The following is a 19,283-nucleotide window of genomic DNA, read 5'->3' on the forward strand; positions in this document are numbered from 1 at the left end:
AACTCTGGTCTGTGTAAATGTCTAACTTAATGCACGCTATCACACTGTAACTTTCTCCTGTACTTGCTCCTGTATCAGGAGTGCTTCTCCCCTCAAATCAGCTTACAAGAACTCCCTCGCTAATGTGCATATGATTAGTACTAAATTCTGAAATTGGCCTTGACAAATGTCAGTTTAATCAAAACGTTAGCTTATCAGAGCATCCGCAAGTAAAATCTAATGTTAACTGGATATTGTAATACAGGAAATGTACTAATGTTACTTGCCAAATGCATTTAGACCAGATGTCTGATGTAAAAGTAAAGTCAGCGAAGCAATAACTGTGCTTTTTTTTTTTTTTTTTTCTCTTTTTTTTCTTTTTTCCCTTCTGTTTTTAAACACAGTCTTCAGTTGCAACTATGTAAGATGACAAATCAAGCTGTGGGGTCTGCAGAAACTGCAAAATAAAACAAAGGGTTGAGAAAGCAAGGCAGCTCACAGCTTTCCCCCGGAATAGAAAGTCTGGAATGTTTGTTTGTCTGTCTGTCACCCAGCACAGACTGCTGGACAGCTATTGTTGAGCCTTTTCCTTTGCAGCTACTAGAATGTAGGTTTGGAGCAACAGCCCCAAAGGCTGGCAGCTCTGCTTCAGAGAGAGCAGCAAAGCTGTGCTCTGCAGCCTGTAGCACTGTCTGCTGCAGCCAGGAGGTATTGTAACAGCATAAAGTAGCGAGATCTGTGGGGAATTGCATTTGCCACAACAGTAATTATTTTTAACCAAGAATAAACTTGATCATGAGTGTAGCCATGCAAGTATCTTTGTATGTGAGAACTTGTCCTCTGGTCAAAAAAAATAATTCAGTTTTGCCAGGTGCCGTTTGAGGCAACACAAGAAAACCTAATGGCATGAAAACTTTTCTTTCTGCTTGGTGTTCTTTTGTTTACAAGCAAGACCTTGGCAAGACATGTCAGTCAGCAAGTCTCAGTGACTCCTTAATGCTGGAGACAGCAAGCAGAGGTAAGCACTGAGCTGGGTGTGTGCTGGTACCTGCTCTGTTGGCACCATGGGAGTGATTACTTGCCGGTGTGCCACAGCCTGCTTCAGCTGCACTGGCCTCAAAGGCAGGATTTTGAGGCAGGAGTCTTCAGAATCATTGGAATTTGTTAGCTTAACATTGATGCTGTGCTTTTAGGATTTATTTGGTTTTGTGTGTGTGTGTATGTGCTGGTTTGGTGTTTCTTCTTTTGTTCTCTGACTTCTTACTTTGCCTCTTAGGACCTATCAAGAGCATTGAGTGAGCCTTGTGCTTTCATGCCCATCTCCAGATAGTGCCAACTGCTGTATGAGGATTTCATTCCTTCTCAGCATGCAGTTTTATTTTCCCCATAAAACATGAGCAGCTTTGCATAAATTCATATGAAAACAAGCCATATGATGCTTGCAAATTAAAGTACACAGTCTAATGATAGTGCCCTGAGGACTTCATAAGGCCTGTTTTGGTGTAAGGCTGCACAAGCACTTCTACATAACATATACCCACCAAGTTGTCATGTTTTTTAAGGACAGGGTGGTTGAAAGTGAAGCAGCAGTTGCTCATCCTTTACTTATTTATTTGGTAAAGCTAGCAGAAATAATGGAATTTACTTTGGAAAGGATGATCAGAGCCTGCTTTCTGATGTGTGGCTCCTTGGAATATTCCATTATTTGTTCTTGGAATTTACAGACATGAAAAGAAAGATCCCTACCCAAATCTTCATGTAATAAGCCCATGAGGGAAAATCAGCTGTCATCTGGGCTTGTGTAAGACAAGCAGAATTCATCTGGATGAAAAAAATAAGATACTTGGAATGTACAGCGGATCCTTTGGTTTGGAGTAGGGTTTATTTTTTAAGAGAGAGGCTTTAAAAAAGAAGTTGTAATCATAAATCTGTGACTTTCTGTCTTTGCTGAAACCATTATCTCTGGAATGTGAAATTAGAACAAAAAGGAAAACCAAGAAAATGTTGAGTGTCGCACACCTGTTAGTTTTCTGAAGAATGGAGATACAAAGAGTAGAGATCAGTAGCTTTCTTCAAAGGCCACTGTAAACATTTTCATAAGAGCATTTCTTTCTTGGTGTGGTTGGTTGGAACATTTATCTGAGCAGCCCAGTTGTCTTTGGTCTATATTCTGTGTTTTTGACGTTCTTGGCTCTTAGATGAAATAGCCCTGTGGGTGAAATTGCCCTTTAGCTGTAATTTCTTTAATACAGCTCCGCTTGTTTGGTGCAGGCAAACTCTGAATGCAATTTGCATGTTAAGAACAAGCTGCCTAATTCCCAGGCTGTCTCACTCTGCTGACAGATACAGGATCTCTTCTTTGCTTCAGTTTTGCAAATGTATCCAGCTTGACTTCCACGGGGTTTAACTTCCTCCTCAGCCTTTAGTAGCAATGCTGCTACTAGTAGGCATATTTTAGGGCTGGCATCCAGGTGCACGTCTGCAGCAAGATTGAGATACAGCTTAACCCCTAAAAACTTTAAATCCGGTGTTTGAGAAAGCACAGAAATTGAGCTGTCTGATGACCTGCAGTTCTACTCCATTAACCGGTTTTAACCATTTTTGTAAGGTTGAATTTACAGATTTTTTGAGATGCTGTTTGATACAATTGTTTCAGTAGCTTTTAAAGACAACAGTGTATTAAGTGTTTTTCCTTTAAATATATGCATCCAACTGAATAGAAATAGTGACAAATAAATATATATATAGTTTCATACTTCTGCAACTGTTTTCCACTAAAGACAGCAAAACAGGGAGAAGTTCCCTCTGCAAACTGTTACAGTAGTGTCCTGCAGAGATCCCCACAACAAAGATGTGTCCTAGTTCATTACTTTATAGCAACAGGTGTGCTGGCTTAGCACAGAATAACTCTCTCATGCTTTCTCCCCTTCAATTATACCTCTTCCTGAAGTTGGCAGCTGCTGTGGAGATCGACCTCCTCTGCTGTACTGAGCCCTGGTAACTTGTTATTCCATATGGCTGAGGGCTGCAACCTGACAAGGAGCTTGCTGCCTTAGAGAGAAGGGTGAGGTGAACAAGAACAGCATGCATCCCCCTTCACACATTGAATTCCTGGCACCCATTCCTACTTGTGAACCGCCCAGTCTCACTCACGTCCTTGCTCATGGGTGGACAGTGTTCAGATTAACTCCTAAGTGACTCCAGTGTGAGAGTCGAGGCTTCCAAAGACCCTTGACCCTCAGGGAGATCGGATTATGGCAGGGAGCAGTTGTCTCAGGGTCAGACTAATGACAGTGCTGTAGACTCAGTCCCACCTGATGCGGCCTCTGGGGCTTTTTCTCCTCATCTAAATTTTGTATGCAGGAGAATGTGAATTAGGGGCAGCATTCAAGTAAATTCTGCAGTGATATTTTTGAGGCTTTTAAGGCAGTATCAGTATTGGTTGTTTTCTTCCTCCCATCCTCCCCATTCTGTGTGTATTTGAAGAAGTTGGCATTTGATTATCTTAGGTTGAAGGAGTAGTGGGAGGAAAAGTGTAGGAACGGTTGGGAGGAGGAGATGTGTTCTTGTCTCAAGTCCTTCTGAACTTTGAGAACATGAATGTATACCTTGGGAAAATCGGCACTGCTGTATTTTAATTACAGAAAACATACAGAAAATATCCTGCTGTCCAGCTTTTAAGTGCTATAAATTGTATAGCTTCCTGTGATGTCACGCATCTCATTGTTTAATGTGAGACTGTGGATGGGAAAGGTAAGTGATGTACTTTCTGCACAAATTAACTTTAGAAAAGTTAATGGTTTGACCTTCATCTGCAGGAAAGGAAGAGATAGGAAAGATGTGTTTTTAATGCTCAGCAAAGTAAGGAAGAACCATAAAGACAGGAAAGGGAAAATACTTTTTAACACATGATCTCATTGCTACTTTTTTTTCCACTTGTAATTTACGAGTCCTGCAGATGTTGACCAAGACAGCTGAAGTATTGCTTGTCCTCACTACAAAAGGACTATCAAGCTTAACAGAAAGTGTTTAATTTGGAGGGATCCTGTTTGAATTTGGACCTAGATTTTAGGCCTGGTCTGTGGGTGTAGTGATAGCGAGGTGCTCTTAGATCCTTGGACACTCCACTAGGATCCTGAATGCTTTTTTGTAAGCAAAGTGCTGGAAGAATAAGTTTCTTAATGTGTTGGAAGAACCTGTTTATCAAAATGATGTTGGTCTTTATTTTATTTTTTTCTATCAGTTCATAATTCACCTTATGGTAAAGCAACTGTTAAGAAACACCTTTCTTAATTGAGTGATACAGTTCTGCCTCTGGAGGCTTCTCCTGTATATGTGCTCCTGCTGTGCTCCTGCTTTTCTCCTGTGTGGCCACCTGGTCAGGACAGGGGGCAGGAGTCTCAGGGGGGAAGGGCTGTAGTGTCCTGGCTTGCTTTGATGCTTTGTGCTTTTTGGCAGCCTCCCTTGAAGACACACAGGGGGCTGCCTGGTCCTATGTGGCTGTGCAGCTGAGAAATAGGCAGTGAATGGGAGTAGGCAGGTGTGGAGGGCAATCACTTCTTATTTCACTTCCTTGTGCATAGGTTGCCTGTATAGGCTCTTTCTTCTCCTCTTTCCTCTGTAACCCACAAAATCTCTCAAACAAGACGAGCTTTTAATCTTTTGAGTAGCTTGGACTTCACTGTGAGGCATTTAAAGATAGAAGATGAAGTGTTGGAAAAAGAGCTGATTCTTTTATCTTGATGTAGCTGGTATCATGTTCATATTCCCAGTTAAAGAGGCCTTTGTTTCCCACTGCTGAGGAGGCCTTGAGAGTCTGGGAAGGCCAGCAGTTTGCGATGTGTTTCTCTGATCCTGTAGTAGTATTTACTTGGAAGTTAATGACTGCTCAGTTGTTTTTGTTTTTATTATTTTTGAAATGTATAACTTCATTTGAATTGCATTTGTAAACTGACTTGTAGCATTACTAGCCATTTCAATACTTATCTGTAAGAACGCAGCCTAGGTTAAAATATAACTACAGCTGTTGGGACCAGGCTCAATTCAAGATCTGTGTAGCATTAGGACTGTCTTCATAAAAAAACCCAAAACATATCTGTCCTTATTCACAAGGTTCTAGGTGACAAACCATTACATGATTAGTAAGTTCACAAGTAGAGTAGAACCGGGTGCCTGTCGTGATCATGCTGTGGCTACTTCACAGCGTTTCTTGGGGTGGGAAAAAAATGCAATGTTGAATTGCTGCTTATCCTTGGATCTTCTTTGGCCCTCTGTAAAATCAAGCTCCAGTCTGGCAAACCACATAGCACGATCACTATAAATTCAAGCTATACAGTAACTTGGATATAAGGAAAAGAGTTCTTGCTTAGTTGTGTGCCTGGTTTTGACTACCATGTTTTTAAGACTGATGTAAATTATGCCTTAGGGAATGAAGAATGTTTTTTCCAGGTATGGCCTAGTCCTTCAGTACTGAGTCTCTAATGCTGTTGCTTTGTCTTGCTTTCTCCATTTGCAGTTCTACCTCCAGTGCTGGTTCCAAGGCACAGCGAATACAACCCTCAGCACAGCCTCTTGGCTCAGTTCCGCAACTTAGGACAAAATGAGCCCCACATGCCACACAACGCTACTTTCCCAGACTCTTTTCAGCAACCCAACAGTCACCCATTCCCCCATTCGCCAAACAGCAGCTATCCAAACTCCCCTGGAAGCAGCAGTAGCACCTACCCACATTCTCCAGCCAGCTCAGACCCAGGAAGCCCTTTTCAGATGCCAGGTATGGTCAACTTCTTTGAGTTGTGAGAAGTGAAAATGTGGTTGAATGTAACAGATGTCTTTGTATTTTTGTTTAGTAATACTTTATTACCAGCCAGTGCTTGTGTTTAGCAGTAAACTTTAGGTAATGAAGACTTGGTAATTGGTTGGTCTCTTGTAATAATATTGAGGCTTTGAATATGTTTCCTCTTGAACACAGTTCAAATGTTACAAGTAAAATCTTCTGGGACAGAGTGAGGGATTCCAAATGATGAATATTCTTGGGAGATGGTTTGACAGTGTGTTCCATACATACTTAATGCGCAAGAGTAATTCTATGGGTCATTCTTGCTTAGGAAAGAGGTAATGGTCAATGCAGCATGGAGCTGTAGTTCTACAGAAGGATGTTTCTCAAGGGGATCATGCTGCTGCTGCTGCTACTTGATAAAATTTCTTCACATACTGATGTAATCTAAAATCCAAATATATATCAACTGAAATGCAATTAAGGCTCTGAAAATAAATCTTCAGACTTCTTAATTCCTAAATTCAAAGAATTAGCAATTATTTAAATTTTTTTATTTTTGCTTAACTGTTTGTAGAAAATTTTGTGAAGCTGTTGTTATTGTATTTTTGTATTTCAACACAGAGTTGTTAAAATACTGCGGAAGCTGCTTATGAGGGATCTCTTGACCTAAATGTTAGGAGAAGGCCTCTATACAGATGTTTATGGATGTTCTGTTTATGTGTTTTCTTTGGGGGCTGTAGGGAGAGAATGTGTAAACAGAAGCGACTGTCTTGTGAAACTGTGCTTTCCATTACGTGAAATTAACAGCTAGAGATTTCTACTGCTGATAGTTGTGTGAAGATGACTGAACTTGCAGAGACAGGAGGGAAGGAAGAAGAGTGGATGTATTTGGTGTTTTTGTTGTTGCTGGTTTTTTTTTAAATGTGAAAAGTTGCAGCAGAAACAGCTGTGTTGTTTCTACATTCTGTTCTGTTTTAAATATGACCAGTATGGTTGGGTCTCTTCCAAAGGCTTCTTGAACATGAAGGTCTTCCTGAGCATTGTCTTGTGGAAGCTTGCTTGATCTTGGGAGGTCTGTTCTGTCTGCATCCCCATAAAGACAAGTCACAGGCTGCAGTGAAGAAACTGGTTCAGAGGAAAGGCAAGATGCTGATGTCCTGCATGCTTAGTTTTGCACAGCTGTCCATCTTACTCTGTTAGGGCAAGAGGAGGCTGACTATTTGGAAAATACTAAAAAAGGATCAAGACAGTTGTCCAAAAATCTCAAACATTTTCCAGAAACTTAATAATTTGTTCCCTATGGCCTTAGAATCTTATTTCCCTATCTGTGCATCTCCAACATTGTACTTGCATGCACATGAATGTCCAAGGCTTATTAAAACAGAAAGCTTTTAAACTCCACTGCAGATTGCTAAGCTTTTAAAGTGGTCCTGTTGTCATTTTTGTCTTTTCCCTGCTGCTTGCTTCTACCTGACAGTTTTAGACATACAACTCTCAGTTTAGCAATCAGTGGTATCGTTTTCTTGCCTTTTCCTGATGTTAATTCTGGGGGACCCTGTGATTACTTGCGGTGGTAGCTGACGATCAGTGATGGGAGTAAATGTGGGATGAGCAGCAACAGAGCTCACCAGAGGCAGTCAAACCTCTGCTTTTGCAGCAAAAGCTTGTAGGCATTGGTCAAGAGTTTTTCTTTTTGCATGTACCTCTGTGATTGCTGAGACATGGAGAGCCCTCTGCTTTCCTGGAAGGTGGTGCCATTGGCAGCTTCTTGCAGCTTCTGGGAAGCTGTTAGGAAGCAAAGCAGGCAGCTGAAGAGCAGTGCAAGTACCTGCCTGGGGTGCTTCAAACAGCATGGCGACAGTGGGTTAGTGAGTATGTTGCAGTGATTAAGATGGTTTTGGTGCTAGTTGTCCAGTGCTGAGCTGGCCAATGCAGCCAGTAGGAGGTGGCAGCAAATAAATTCCCAACCCAAAAGTTACTTCTAGAGAATTTGGGTTCATCAGTACTTTATACTATGCAGATGGAGCTAGTACTCACAGTGACAACAGTCATGGATGTACCAGCAGTATTTGCAAGCTTCACTGAAGGAATCAAGCAAACAGAAAAGCTGGAACTGAAGGCTTTCTGCTCCAAATTCAGTTCACATTACAGCATTCAGTATGTACTTCAGACCTTTTCTTAAGAGCTCTACATGTGCTAACATCTGTGGAATTTTGTACCTGTAAAAGATGTGGACAGGTGATGTAGCTAGGCTTTCTTTCGTGGTTTGATGAGGGGGAGGGACTTGTTTTTGTTGTACTTGTGCCTCATACACATAGTAATTTTTTTGCTTTCCTGAATCAAGGTCCATGATTGCTTTCTCAGATTTCTGGTAAGTGGAAATTTATAGCTGAGTCAGACTGGAAGCATTTCTAGACAAATGCTGTGTGTGGGTATGTGTATACTGTAAAGAGAAGAAAGGACTCATCTATCTCTTCTATATTTAGCTGATACTCCTCCTCCTGCTTACCTGCCTCCGGAAGATCAGATGACACACGATACTTCCCAGCCAATGGATACCAACATGATGGCACCCGGAATCCACCCTGACATACACAGAGGAGGTAAAAACATTTCCTTCTCATCCCCTGCTTTGCTTCTTAACAGTAAAGTACTTTCACAACTGTTTGGCTGCTTTAATATTGGACTCATATTGTTTGTAGGCATCTTTAACTGTAGAAAAGAAACAAACCAAAACTGTGTAATTTCTCTTCCCTGTTGCTGCAAGGCATGAAATAAAAATTCTCTCTAGATTTATTATTTTTAGGTAAATAGTTATTTAGAACAAGAACAGTACTTGTATTAAAACAAACAAACAAACATGGACTTTATTCCTTTCTGACGCCCAGACACATTGTGGTCAAGATCATTTTCTATATTTTTATTTGGAAATTCTGATAATCCCAGAAAAGAGAATTATTAGAATGCTGCACATTTTTGCACGCAATACTGAAATGGTACATGTGCAGGAAAAGGAATCTCCTTATCTTTTATACATTGATTTATTGTCACCATCCCTGTAGGTATTCAAGGAAAGGGTAGATGTTGTACTTTGAGGTGTGGTTTAGTGGGCAATACAATGCTGGTGGTAGCAGGATGGTTGGACTAGAGCTTTCTTCTAGCTTAAATGATTCTATGACTGAAACAGTGCAGTTGGTTCCATTTAGCATTTACTGAATTGTGGTTGGCAGATACAGTCAAGTAGCTCTCTAAATGAGGTCAGAGAATGCGTGCTAATACTGTCATGTAAATGCCAACAGACATTTTTCCCAGGCAATACATGTCATATGTCAGTACATATAGTAAGACTTCCTATTCTCAATGTGTTGTGGTTCTAAATTCAGTGCTTACCTTGAAGTCCCTGAAGTGTATATTCTGCCTTATCACCAGGAGAAATGTTAACTGTATAAGAGCTTTTAAAAAGATGTTTCTCTTCGGTTGTACCAGCCCATTTTTATTTTTATTTATTATTTTTTATTTTTTTTTTCCCCCATCGTTGAGTCCTGCAATGACAGCATGTGTTTCAAAATCCAAAGCTGTCTGCTGGGATGAGAGCACTACAGACTTTGAAATCTATATTTAATAAAAAATGTAACCAATTGCTTTATCTGCTGTGATGTAGAAATCTTTTTAACACATTGGTTTTTAAAGCCTTTACAGTTTGCTGTGCTGCTGGGTAAAGGATTTAGTGAATCCATCATGTTGTGAGAAACAGCCCCTTTAGAGAACAAACAGTCTTACACAGTTACTGACCGTGCCAAGAAAGAGCAGTGAGCTCAGTGCTGTGCCAGAATGATTATGAAGATCACAAGCATAAAAACAATTTAACTATTGTTTGATTTTTGTGCTTGTTTTGTTGCTAAGCTTAATGTCTAGTTTCAGGAAGTATATTTGCACTCTTTAAACAATTTGGATAGCTTCCCTGGTAACCTATTTACTCTGTGTGGAATGAATTTTGCATGTGATAAACCCCATCTGTGTAGCATTTCCAGTATTCTCTGATCCCATACACTGTGTGTGTACAGTCCTTGCTGCTGCTGAAGGCCCAAAGTACGTTTATCAGTGTTTATGCCTCACTGCAAACTTCTGCATGTTTATCCTCCTTAAAAATCTATGTGTACCTAATTCTTCTCTTACATGAGTTAATAAAACACAAGAAGAAGAATACAGACCACTCTCTTAATACTCAGCTGTTCCAAATAAAAATACTGACTGTTTTCTCCCTCTTAGTTAAGTACGGCAGATTCTCACCTCTGCCTCTTCAGTTAATGGAGTTAATAAATAAATAAAGCAAAACCAAGTCAGAACCCTTACTTTCGTATGCTGTTGTGTATGTTGTTTGTATGTGTGTATGCATTTACACACACTCATAAAGTCTCTCTCTACACAGACTGTAATTTCAATACATGAAAAAAAAAACAAAAAAACAACACAAAAACAGTGCTACAGATTGAAAGAAAACAGGTTTTAGTGTAAATCTACTGCAACATTTTTGTTGCGAGCTTTTAGAGGCATATTTTTCATGGTGATTTGTTAGTCTTAAGAGCTTTGACTTAACAAGCTGCATCCTGTCAATGAAGTTGGGTAATTTCCATTGTTGGCCCATGCTGGGAATAGAGAGACTAAGCGCACCTGCTCTGCATGACTTAAAGCAAATGCAAGGAAGTTAGTATGAAATCTGTGTGAGAGAGATATGATTCATTCTGGAAGAATGGCCAGCTGGCAAGATTTCTTCCTGACTTTTGAGAACTGGGGTAAAGCTGCAGCTTTGATAATTGCTGGCATCTTCACATGAGCTTAAAGTGTAGTAATCTCTTACTAATAATTAATGAATGGTTTTTAATTTTTTAACAATGATGTGAGAGGATAGAACGTGCTAGGGTATCAGGAAAGACTGGCTCCTTTTTAGCACTGTTTCAAGCAAGGTATTAATCAGATGTAGACATTATACTCAAGGTTTTGCACAATAAAGTAGGATGTGTTCTCCTGCTTTCTACTGTTTGTTACCTTTTGCATCTGATACGTTATGCTCATTTGAGGGGATTTTAGTTTTGTTTTTGTGTATCAGAAAAATCTCAATGTGTGAAGAAAGGAAAATGTGAATGCTGGGCTTTGTTGGCTGACTTCTATGAAGACTTGGGGTTGGGATTAGGAATCTTTGGCCAGAGAAACAAGCCTCCCTGTAACACTGAACTTATTTTCATTTTAGCACTTTGGCCTCTTGTTAGAGCTTTAATCTGCTGAGCTGTTATCTCAGCAGCAGGTCCAACTGTGCTAGGCTGAGCAGGGAAATAGTCTCTTTAATTTGAAAGAAACCACATGAAGCAACCACATCCCTTTGCTAACCTCTTTTTATTTGGAGACACTTTAATAATTTGTAGCTGTATTTGACACTTCAAAGAATACATATTGGGTGGAGACTTCTGAAGAAGCCTGTGCCGTTGGGACACCCAATGAGAAAATGCTTTTGGTAAAGACCTTCTGTATCTTGAAGAAATTTTCCCCAGTGCAGAGTCGCAGGTGTTAGCTCAAGGCTTTCATGCATTCCTAGAGCCTGATAGATAGGAATTGTGAACTGTGGATGTGCTGGTGGCATTCTCTGCAGTTCCCAGCTTTGATTAGGACCAGTTGAGGATCAGTTTGTTGCTACCGTAGTCTAGAAAACCAAGTCCTGAGGGATCCTTACTCCACAAATAATTCTTCTGTTGGTGAACAATTGCAGGATTTGTACTGGCTATCATTTGATGAATAAAATAACTCATGTTTAATAGCATCTGCCTTTATTGCATCTGTTCTGTAGTCCAGCACAGTTGTTAGGATTGTGTGTTACAGCCTTGATCAACCTTGGATCCCAGGTAGTTTGCATGTTCTGCAGACAGATATCAGCCTCTTTTACTGCATGAAGAAAGGTTAGTATGAGCCCCAAAGGCCAAACAACTGATCTGCTGACTCTGTTTTTAAGATAGCTCCACACTCGCTGGTACCCACAGTTATAATGGCCTCTTCTGCAGTTGCATGGTGCTATTTCTCCTTGTTGTTATAGAGCTTCACAGTAAAAGCAATGGATACTTCTAATTTTGTGAAATAAATGACAAAAACAAAACAGGAAAAAAAAAAACAGAGCAAAATGATACTGAAATGTGATTTAATTTACTAGATTGGAATGAAAGTTGAGCTCTACAATTGTGGTGTTTCTCCACGGTCTGGGCCTGTGCCATATTGTGTTGTAGAATGGGCAGCAGGGTTATTGGGGCATTGTTTGCTCTGTGCTTGGGAACTTCTTGCACTTCACTATTGCCAGTATTTTCTGCTTTGGGTCTTGTGCAAGTAAAGTTAAGGTGAAGTTATTCTATTGTGTGTCTGTGGCAATGAAAAGTTCAAAAACATCTGAGAAGACCCTTCGTTTAACTGCAGTTGATTATCCAGATCATCTTTTAGTGATCTTCTGCCAAAATCTGCAAGTTTATGAATCTTTAGATCTTAGGCCTGTATTCCAGCACTGCCAGACTGTAACTTTGCCTGGTTGCTTTGCAGATGTTCAGGCTGTTGCTTATGAAGAGCCGAAGCACTGGTGCTCCATTGTTTATTATGAGCTGAATAATCGCGTTGGGGAGGCCTTCCACGCCTCTTCCACCAGCATCCTGGTGGATGGCTTCACTGATCCTTCAAACAACAAAAACAGATTTTGCCTGGGGCTGCTCTCCAATGTTAACCGGAATTCCACCATTGAGAATACGAGGAGGCACATTGGAAAAGGTGAATTTTTCAATCTTTTGCATTCTTTTTGGGGTGTCTCTTTGGGACTGTTCACACTAGGCATGACAGTCTGAGCCATTTGTTTCAAGAACAGGCTGTTCTTCCCAGTATGTGGGATAAATGCTTATTTAGAATGTTAATAAATACATAGTTTTCTGGCTATGTCTTGTGAGTCTGGTATTTTTTCTACCAGCTCTGTAATTGCAGGAAGATTTTATCCCTAGCCATTCTTATTGCCTAAAGTCTATCATAATCTTAATTAGTGCTAGAGCTTAAGGCTTTTTTAAATGAAATGTCTTGATTTGTCTTGATTATTGGTAATGTGGAAATCCAAATGATAGTTCTTGGCACAAAATCTTATCTACCTTCTAGTTCTGACATAAATGAGCTGTGCTGAGATGTATTTAGAAGGGCAACCTCCTAAAACAGGTTTTTTTAAGTGCATTTTTAAAGAGGATGGTGATTCTTTCAGTGGGAGTTCTGTGTTTCTCTTTTCTTTAACGGCTGTGGCAGTGTCCAGCAGGAGACAAAAGCTTGTTTTATGTCTGAATTAATACCATCCTCTCTTTTGAGGACTTGCCTGTAACACTGATTACATGCACATCTGATGTTATGCCTGCAGTGGGTTATTTCTGCCAGACACCTTTCTTAGGAGTTTATCTTATTAGTAAACTAAATTTTCTGAGACAGTGGGGCTGAGCGTGCCCAAGCAGTGAGAATGTGATAAATGCCAATTGATTATTTTCCCCCTTCTCTGAGGAGAAGAGAATTGAAACTGAAGGGAACTATTCAGTCATCAAATTTTAGCCCTTAGTCTGGAAAACCTTTCTCTACATGAGGATGCATGCAGCTCTCAGCAGTACACCACACCTGTGCTATGCCACTCAAGTCATAACACTTCTTCCTTCTTTTCCTCCCCATCCATCTTACCAAGTATGAGGATATTTATTTAACACCTCATTCATTTTCCCTTTAAAAGTAACCCAGCTGCAAGCAGAGTTCTGCTGAAGCACTTAACTGTGTATATACGAAAGTAGAACGGAAGAGACAAGGAAGCTGTTGAACAAGTAAATGTATACAGTCGATGATGACGTAGAACTGTTGGCCTTTAAGAAGCAGTAAATCCCGTACTTGAAGGCAGCCATAAATAGTTTTGATGATCAGATGGTGTTATGTGTTCCCGTACACGTACACACATCTCACGTGACAGAGCACAGTCGAGGCTTTCTGACTTCAATATTTAAATTGCGTGTCTGCTTCTTTGGCTTGTTGTATTGTGGAAGGTGAAAAGTTTAAGCAGCAAATAATCTATTTCTAAACACTAAAGTTAAATGTTCTGGCTTTATCAACACTTTCCGAATTGAATGATCCAGACAGCGCATCTCCAGAGGTTCCCCATGAGGGGGTGGGGTGTGTTTTTGGGGCTTGCTGCCATCAGTGGTGGGTGAGGGAGTGAGGAATAGGCGGGGTGAGGACTGTCAAGTTGGTAGGTGTGTGCCCTCATTTCAGAGATGCATCTACACGTTATTTTTTTTTGTAGTTTTCTGGAGCGAAAGCATTTAAATGTGTTGAAAACAACCTCATTGAACTTACCAAAACAGCAGTCAGGACTTACAGATTATCCAGATTAGGGCCATTTTAGTATTTAGAGTCTGTATAATAGGGATTCTACTCTCTCCTCTTGCATTCCCAATTATTGTTTTGTGTAAATACAGTGAAAGAAAATTTAGCTGAACAATCCATCTAATACACAGCATCAAAACTACTGCAGTACTTACTGGTTTGTTGTTGTTGAACAGCATGTTAAAATGCAGCAATTACTGATTTTCTCCTTACTTAGGCATGCATACATGCATAACCACCCTTTAAATCTACTGGTGAAATAGAAAAATAAAAACAGAGTTTTAAGACAGACAGAAGATGGCCTGATGCACTATTAATGTTCATATCTTAGAGAAGAAACACATGAAAAACAGATGCTCTGTGTGAATTAATCTAACCTCCTCATGTCAACATTCTTTTCCCAGGTGTTCATCTCTATTATGTTGGTGGGGAAGTGTATGCTGAATGTCTCAGTGACAGCAGTATTTTTGTGCAAAGTCGTAACTGCAACTACCACCATGGTTTCCATCCAACCACTGTGTGCAAGATTCCCAGTGGCTGCAGTTTGAAGATTTTCAATAATCAGGAGTTCGCTCAACTTTTAGCACAGTCTGTGAACCATGGCTTTGAGACGGTGTATGAGCTTACTAAGATGTGCACTCTGCGCATGAGTTTTGTAAAGGTATGTGAACATTTGCTTGGGGCTATTTGGTAGGCAAAACAGATTTTTTCTTGGTGTTATGATTCTGAAATGTTGATTGCCTCCCTCCATTGACCTGTTAATAACTGTTACATTTAAATATTTATGGATATCGTTCTTTAAGTGTAAGACGTACCTTAACAATATGAAGTTGTCCATAGACCTGTGTCTGTTGATATAGACTTTGAAAACTGAGGTGACCTGTAAAAGGTGTTTCTTTAGCTATCTCTCTAGTTACTTTCTGAAGCATTCCTATCACATCTGTTAACTACTCTAATTTCATTAAATTGCTTCTCTTAGATAGAGTTATTCAATTGAATACTTATATTTAATACGTTCATATATATTTCTATAACTATTTGCACATTTAGTCTGGAATTATGGTGGCTCTTAATTTTGTGGCATATGGCATGATACAGTACAAGTAAGCTTGGACTAGTTGAGTTGTCAGTTGCTTGGCCTAAAAGTGTAAGAGCCACAAATTAATTACATAGCATCAGATTTGCCCTTTTAAACGATGCTGCAATGTTTTGTGCCATCTCATGTTCTCAAAGATTTCCAGCTGAACTTTATGCTCTTGTTCTTGGCTGGCATTTTTGATGCGAGATGCCATGGCTTGTAAGCCATTATAGCTGTTGTGGGAGTCTGTCTTGAGCAGCAGCACCCAAATTAGGTGTGACAGTAATTATTTCAGTGAACACGTGTACCTTTCTATTCTATGTAAGGTCTAGATTTTTAAGTGGATATGAGTGTTGACATAAGTTCTGATTTAAAAAGGCTAGTCACGTCTTTGAAGCTAGTCAAACAAAGCTGATATTATGCTGAAATGTCCTCTTGGATGGGAAGAGGATAGAATGTTTCAGATATGTTAGGATAGGGGACCCTGAAATAGGGCTACATCCCACATCAACAATCCACTCTATGGTTGTACTGCAGTATTGTATGCGCATGACCTCCTGCATATGCAGTGTTGTGTTTATAGCTGCTGCCACCTATTGGGAGTTGAGCAGTTCCTTCATTAGGAACCTTCCTTGGTTTTTAATCCATCGATCTATTTACCAAAGTTTTTCTTGTTTTTGATCTTGATATGGAAAAATTGATTACCTTTTTCTTTAGAGGGTTTATTGGACATGATATAACTGGCAGTGAAGTGTGGGGAAGTCTTGTATTGCCAGAAGTGACATCTTTTGAGAACTTAGAGTTCAATTCCAAGAGATCACAAAATGACAATTGCTGCAAATTTTGTTTTGTTTTTTTTTCAAACTTGGGGTTTGTTTGTTGAAATGTGATAGTGATCAGATGCTGTTCTGCTGAAAATCACTTATGAAAGCTAGATTATTTCAGTAAGAAAGAAATGGATTCAAGTGTGCTTCTCATGTATTTGCTATTATCAGTAAGATGATTTTCCCTGCCTATGATTCTGTTTCCAGGGTTGGGGAGCTGAATATCATCGACAAGATGTAACGAGTACTCCATGCTGGATAGAGATACACCTTCACGGTCCCCTTCAGTGGCTGGATAAAGTACTTACTCAGATGGGCTCTCCTCATAATCCTATTTCTTCAGTGTCTTAAGGTCCCAAGCTCCTGCATTTTGGAAACAACGAGCCTTGCGTGTACTTGAAGGACGTATGAGTCAGACACACACTTTTTTCATTTTTCCCCCCTGAACTGACAACAGCTGAGTAAGAGCCATGAAAATAATTTACTTTTGTGACCAACTGTTGGATTCGGGGAAGAAAACAATACAACAAAACGCAATGAAAAAAGAAAACAAAAACCAACCCCTTTGACATAATACTGTTGGTATCAAGTATTTTAGTTTACACAGTAACGTTCTACTGCAAAGTTGATTTGCAGGCCTTACCATAAAGGAGGCTACTGAGCCAGAACAACAAGCTGTTGGACTGAGTCCACAAAGGAGTTTCCTATGGTTGGCACTCTGAGATTCTCTTCCTTCATGACATCCAGCACTCACTGCTTTTTTCCCCCACGTTGTCCCCTTGGGCTAGGAGCTAATGTTGGTGAAGCCTGCTTTTAGCAGGCTTTCTGCAGTATGTTTTAAAATCATTTGTTTAAGCTGATGGTTATTCTTCTCTTTATAAGACAGACATACAAACAAAAAACAACCAAACCAAACACCTAACATATAGTTTTAATACCAATAACTTGTCATAATCTTGGAAACTGTGTCCTGACCGTACTGCTGTAAGAATGTTAGGAATGTTTTTTGGTAAATGTATGTATGGTGTATTTGAAAGTTTAGAAATCCTTTAGACGTAGACCCATAAAGGAATTAGGAGTATTTGAATGGGGGGAAGAGGGAGTGGGAAGAGAAGGTGACAACTGAAATGTAGAATATATTGTAAACATAGGTTGTTAGTTTAAACTGAGGTCTGAGTTTTGCTGTGCATTTCATTTTTATAGTGGCTTCACCTTGATAATTCTGACTTTTTTTTTTTTTGCCTCTTCCTTTTTCTCCCAGAGCAATTGCGCAGCTGGTTAATTCTTTTTACCTCTGAAGAGGACAAAATGATTAATTCCTGCAGTTGGAAGGCTGCAGCTCTATGTATTTCAAGACAAAGTTGTACAGTGTGCTCTTTTAACTATTGAGCAGTTTTATACAGTGTATGTAACAGAAATAGGCTTTTAATTTTGTAAGAGAATCTTGTTTTGCCAAATCTAGAAACTGTTAATTGTTTGGAGGGCTTCAGAATCCTCATGTGGGTCTGTTTCAAACTTTTAAAAATATATATATTTTTAATTTTTTTTTTTTTTACGGCTTGGTTTATTGTCTTCTCTTTGATCTTTTATATTCACGTAAGCTGTAGTACTTTAAGTACCTTTATTCCAAACTTAGCGGCTCCTCTTTACTGGAAGTTTTGAATAAAACCTGTTGTTACTGCTTACATTTGATTAAAACTTTGTCTTGTCCACTTCTTAGTAGATTTTGACAAACCAGATAAAGATGTGATCTTGGAGGAGGAACAGCTAGAAGTGAAGAGACACTGACATTTATGGCTAGTACAGGTTAGTAACCCTACGGAAGTTAGCATGGGAGATAAATAAGCTCTCTAGATGGAAAGACTTCTTAATTATATATTAATATGGATGCAGTAACACAGAAATTCCAGTTCATAAAATTTCTGTGTTTTCAACATACAGTATCTGAACAGAGAGTTTTGCCTTTTACAGAAATATCTAGCAAACTGTAGACTGTGTGGGGGTGACTGAGTCAGGACTGTTACACATTGACTGAGATCTGAGAAACTCAGTGAGAAATGCTTGTAATGTAAGAGTTCAAGTGAGATATGACTTCAGTTGTGACCTTCTTTTTCTCTTGTTTTAAAATAAGTAGGTCTGATCCCCTTCCATGAAGTGTTTAGAGGTCTCCATTAAAATAAATACTTCCCTCCTTTACAGTATTTTTTTTTTTAATCATGTGGAGGTTGTTTGAATGCCTGTGTTCCATGGAGAAAGTGTTTGGACACAGCTGTTGTGTATCAGCCTTCACAATCTCTTGTGTGTTTGCCTTGTGGAGGGTATTGCTGCCTCCCAGCTGTTTTGCTGGAGACCTGATGGAGGTGAAGGCCATAGTGGCAGTGTGGTTTTTTGTCTTTGCAACTTTAATAACATTTTTTTTAAAATTCATATTAACATGACTTTTAAAGTGCTGATCAAGGCACAAGTCTTAAGCTTTTAAGTTAAAGGTGATCATAAAAAGGAAATAATACTGTTTCCTGTTGGCTCACTCTGCTTTTTTTTTTTTTTTTATCTTTTCTTCAATCCCTTCTATATTCACTTTCAGCTGTTCCCAACCAGGTTTCCTTCTTCTGTTGACAAAAATTGGGCAGTTTTTGTTTTTTTTTTCTTTTTAAGTGCTACAACCACCCACCAGTCACACAGGTCTTAAGTAATAAAAGTGTTTCTGCCTCCCCATATTTGGATGATCCCATGAGAACTATAATAAACTTTCAAATAGCCTTGAAATAAAGACAGTTCTGTTGCAAATGTTTTTGAGTGTTACTGTCTCTTAAGTTTTGGGCAGCCAGGTGAGGGACCAAACCAATCAAACCAGTTCAGATCAGCTGGACCTTTCTCATTCCCAAGAGATACTAGCAGACTTGGCCATATGTATGTAATTCCTCTCTTTTTCCTAAATGGGGGTTGAAATCAGCTACTATTTGTAGAGAAACTTAATGCTTTTGTGGGTCCCAGTCTTTTGAAATTCTGTTTAGAATTTTTCTATGCTTTTGGTATAGTTGAATTGCAGTGTACATATTGTTTTCTTTAAATATTATCCAGCTTTTTGTTTGTGGTAAGGAGATATTAAGTGTAGAAGAAAAGTACACCTTCATGTGATGACTCAGAAAATCTCAGCTGGACTTTGTTATATAAGTTGATGAGTAGCACCTGAGACTAATTACCA

General features: G+C 39.4%; 1 protein-coding gene across 5 annotated transcripts in view; it reads left to right on the forward strand.

Moving 5' to 3' along the window:
• The window catches only part of SMAD1 (SMAD family member 1), a 51,077-nt gene extending 32,208 nt beyond the window's left edge, over positions 1-18,869 (forward strand). For 4 of the 5 annotated variants that reach the window (XM_015861158.2, XM_015861154.2, XM_015861155.2 and 1 more), the window contains 5 exons: positions 5,495-5,752; positions 8,245-8,361; positions 12,332-12,553; positions 14,581-14,837; positions 16,286-18,869. In XM_015861158.2, the coding sequence (XP_015716644.1) occupies positions 5,495-5,752; positions 8,245-8,361; positions 12,332-12,553; positions 14,581-14,837; positions 16,286-16,429 (998 nt within the window). In that variant the 3' untranslated portion in view covers positions 16,430-18,869. The remainder of the gene's footprint in view (positions 1-5,494; positions 5,753-8,244; positions 8,362-12,331; positions 12,554-14,580; positions 14,838-16,285) is intronic. The other variant, XM_015861159.2, reaches the window with a different exon arrangement.
• The last annotated feature ends 414 nt before the right edge of the window (positions 18,870-19,283 follow it).

The sequence above is a fragment of the Coturnix japonica genome, chromosome 4, assembly GCF_001577835.2.
Source record: "Coturnix japonica isolate 7356 chromosome 4, Coturnix japonica 2.1, whole genome shotgun sequence".
Taxonomy (NCBI): Eukaryota; Metazoa; Chordata; class Aves; order Galliformes; family Phasianidae; genus Coturnix; species Coturnix japonica.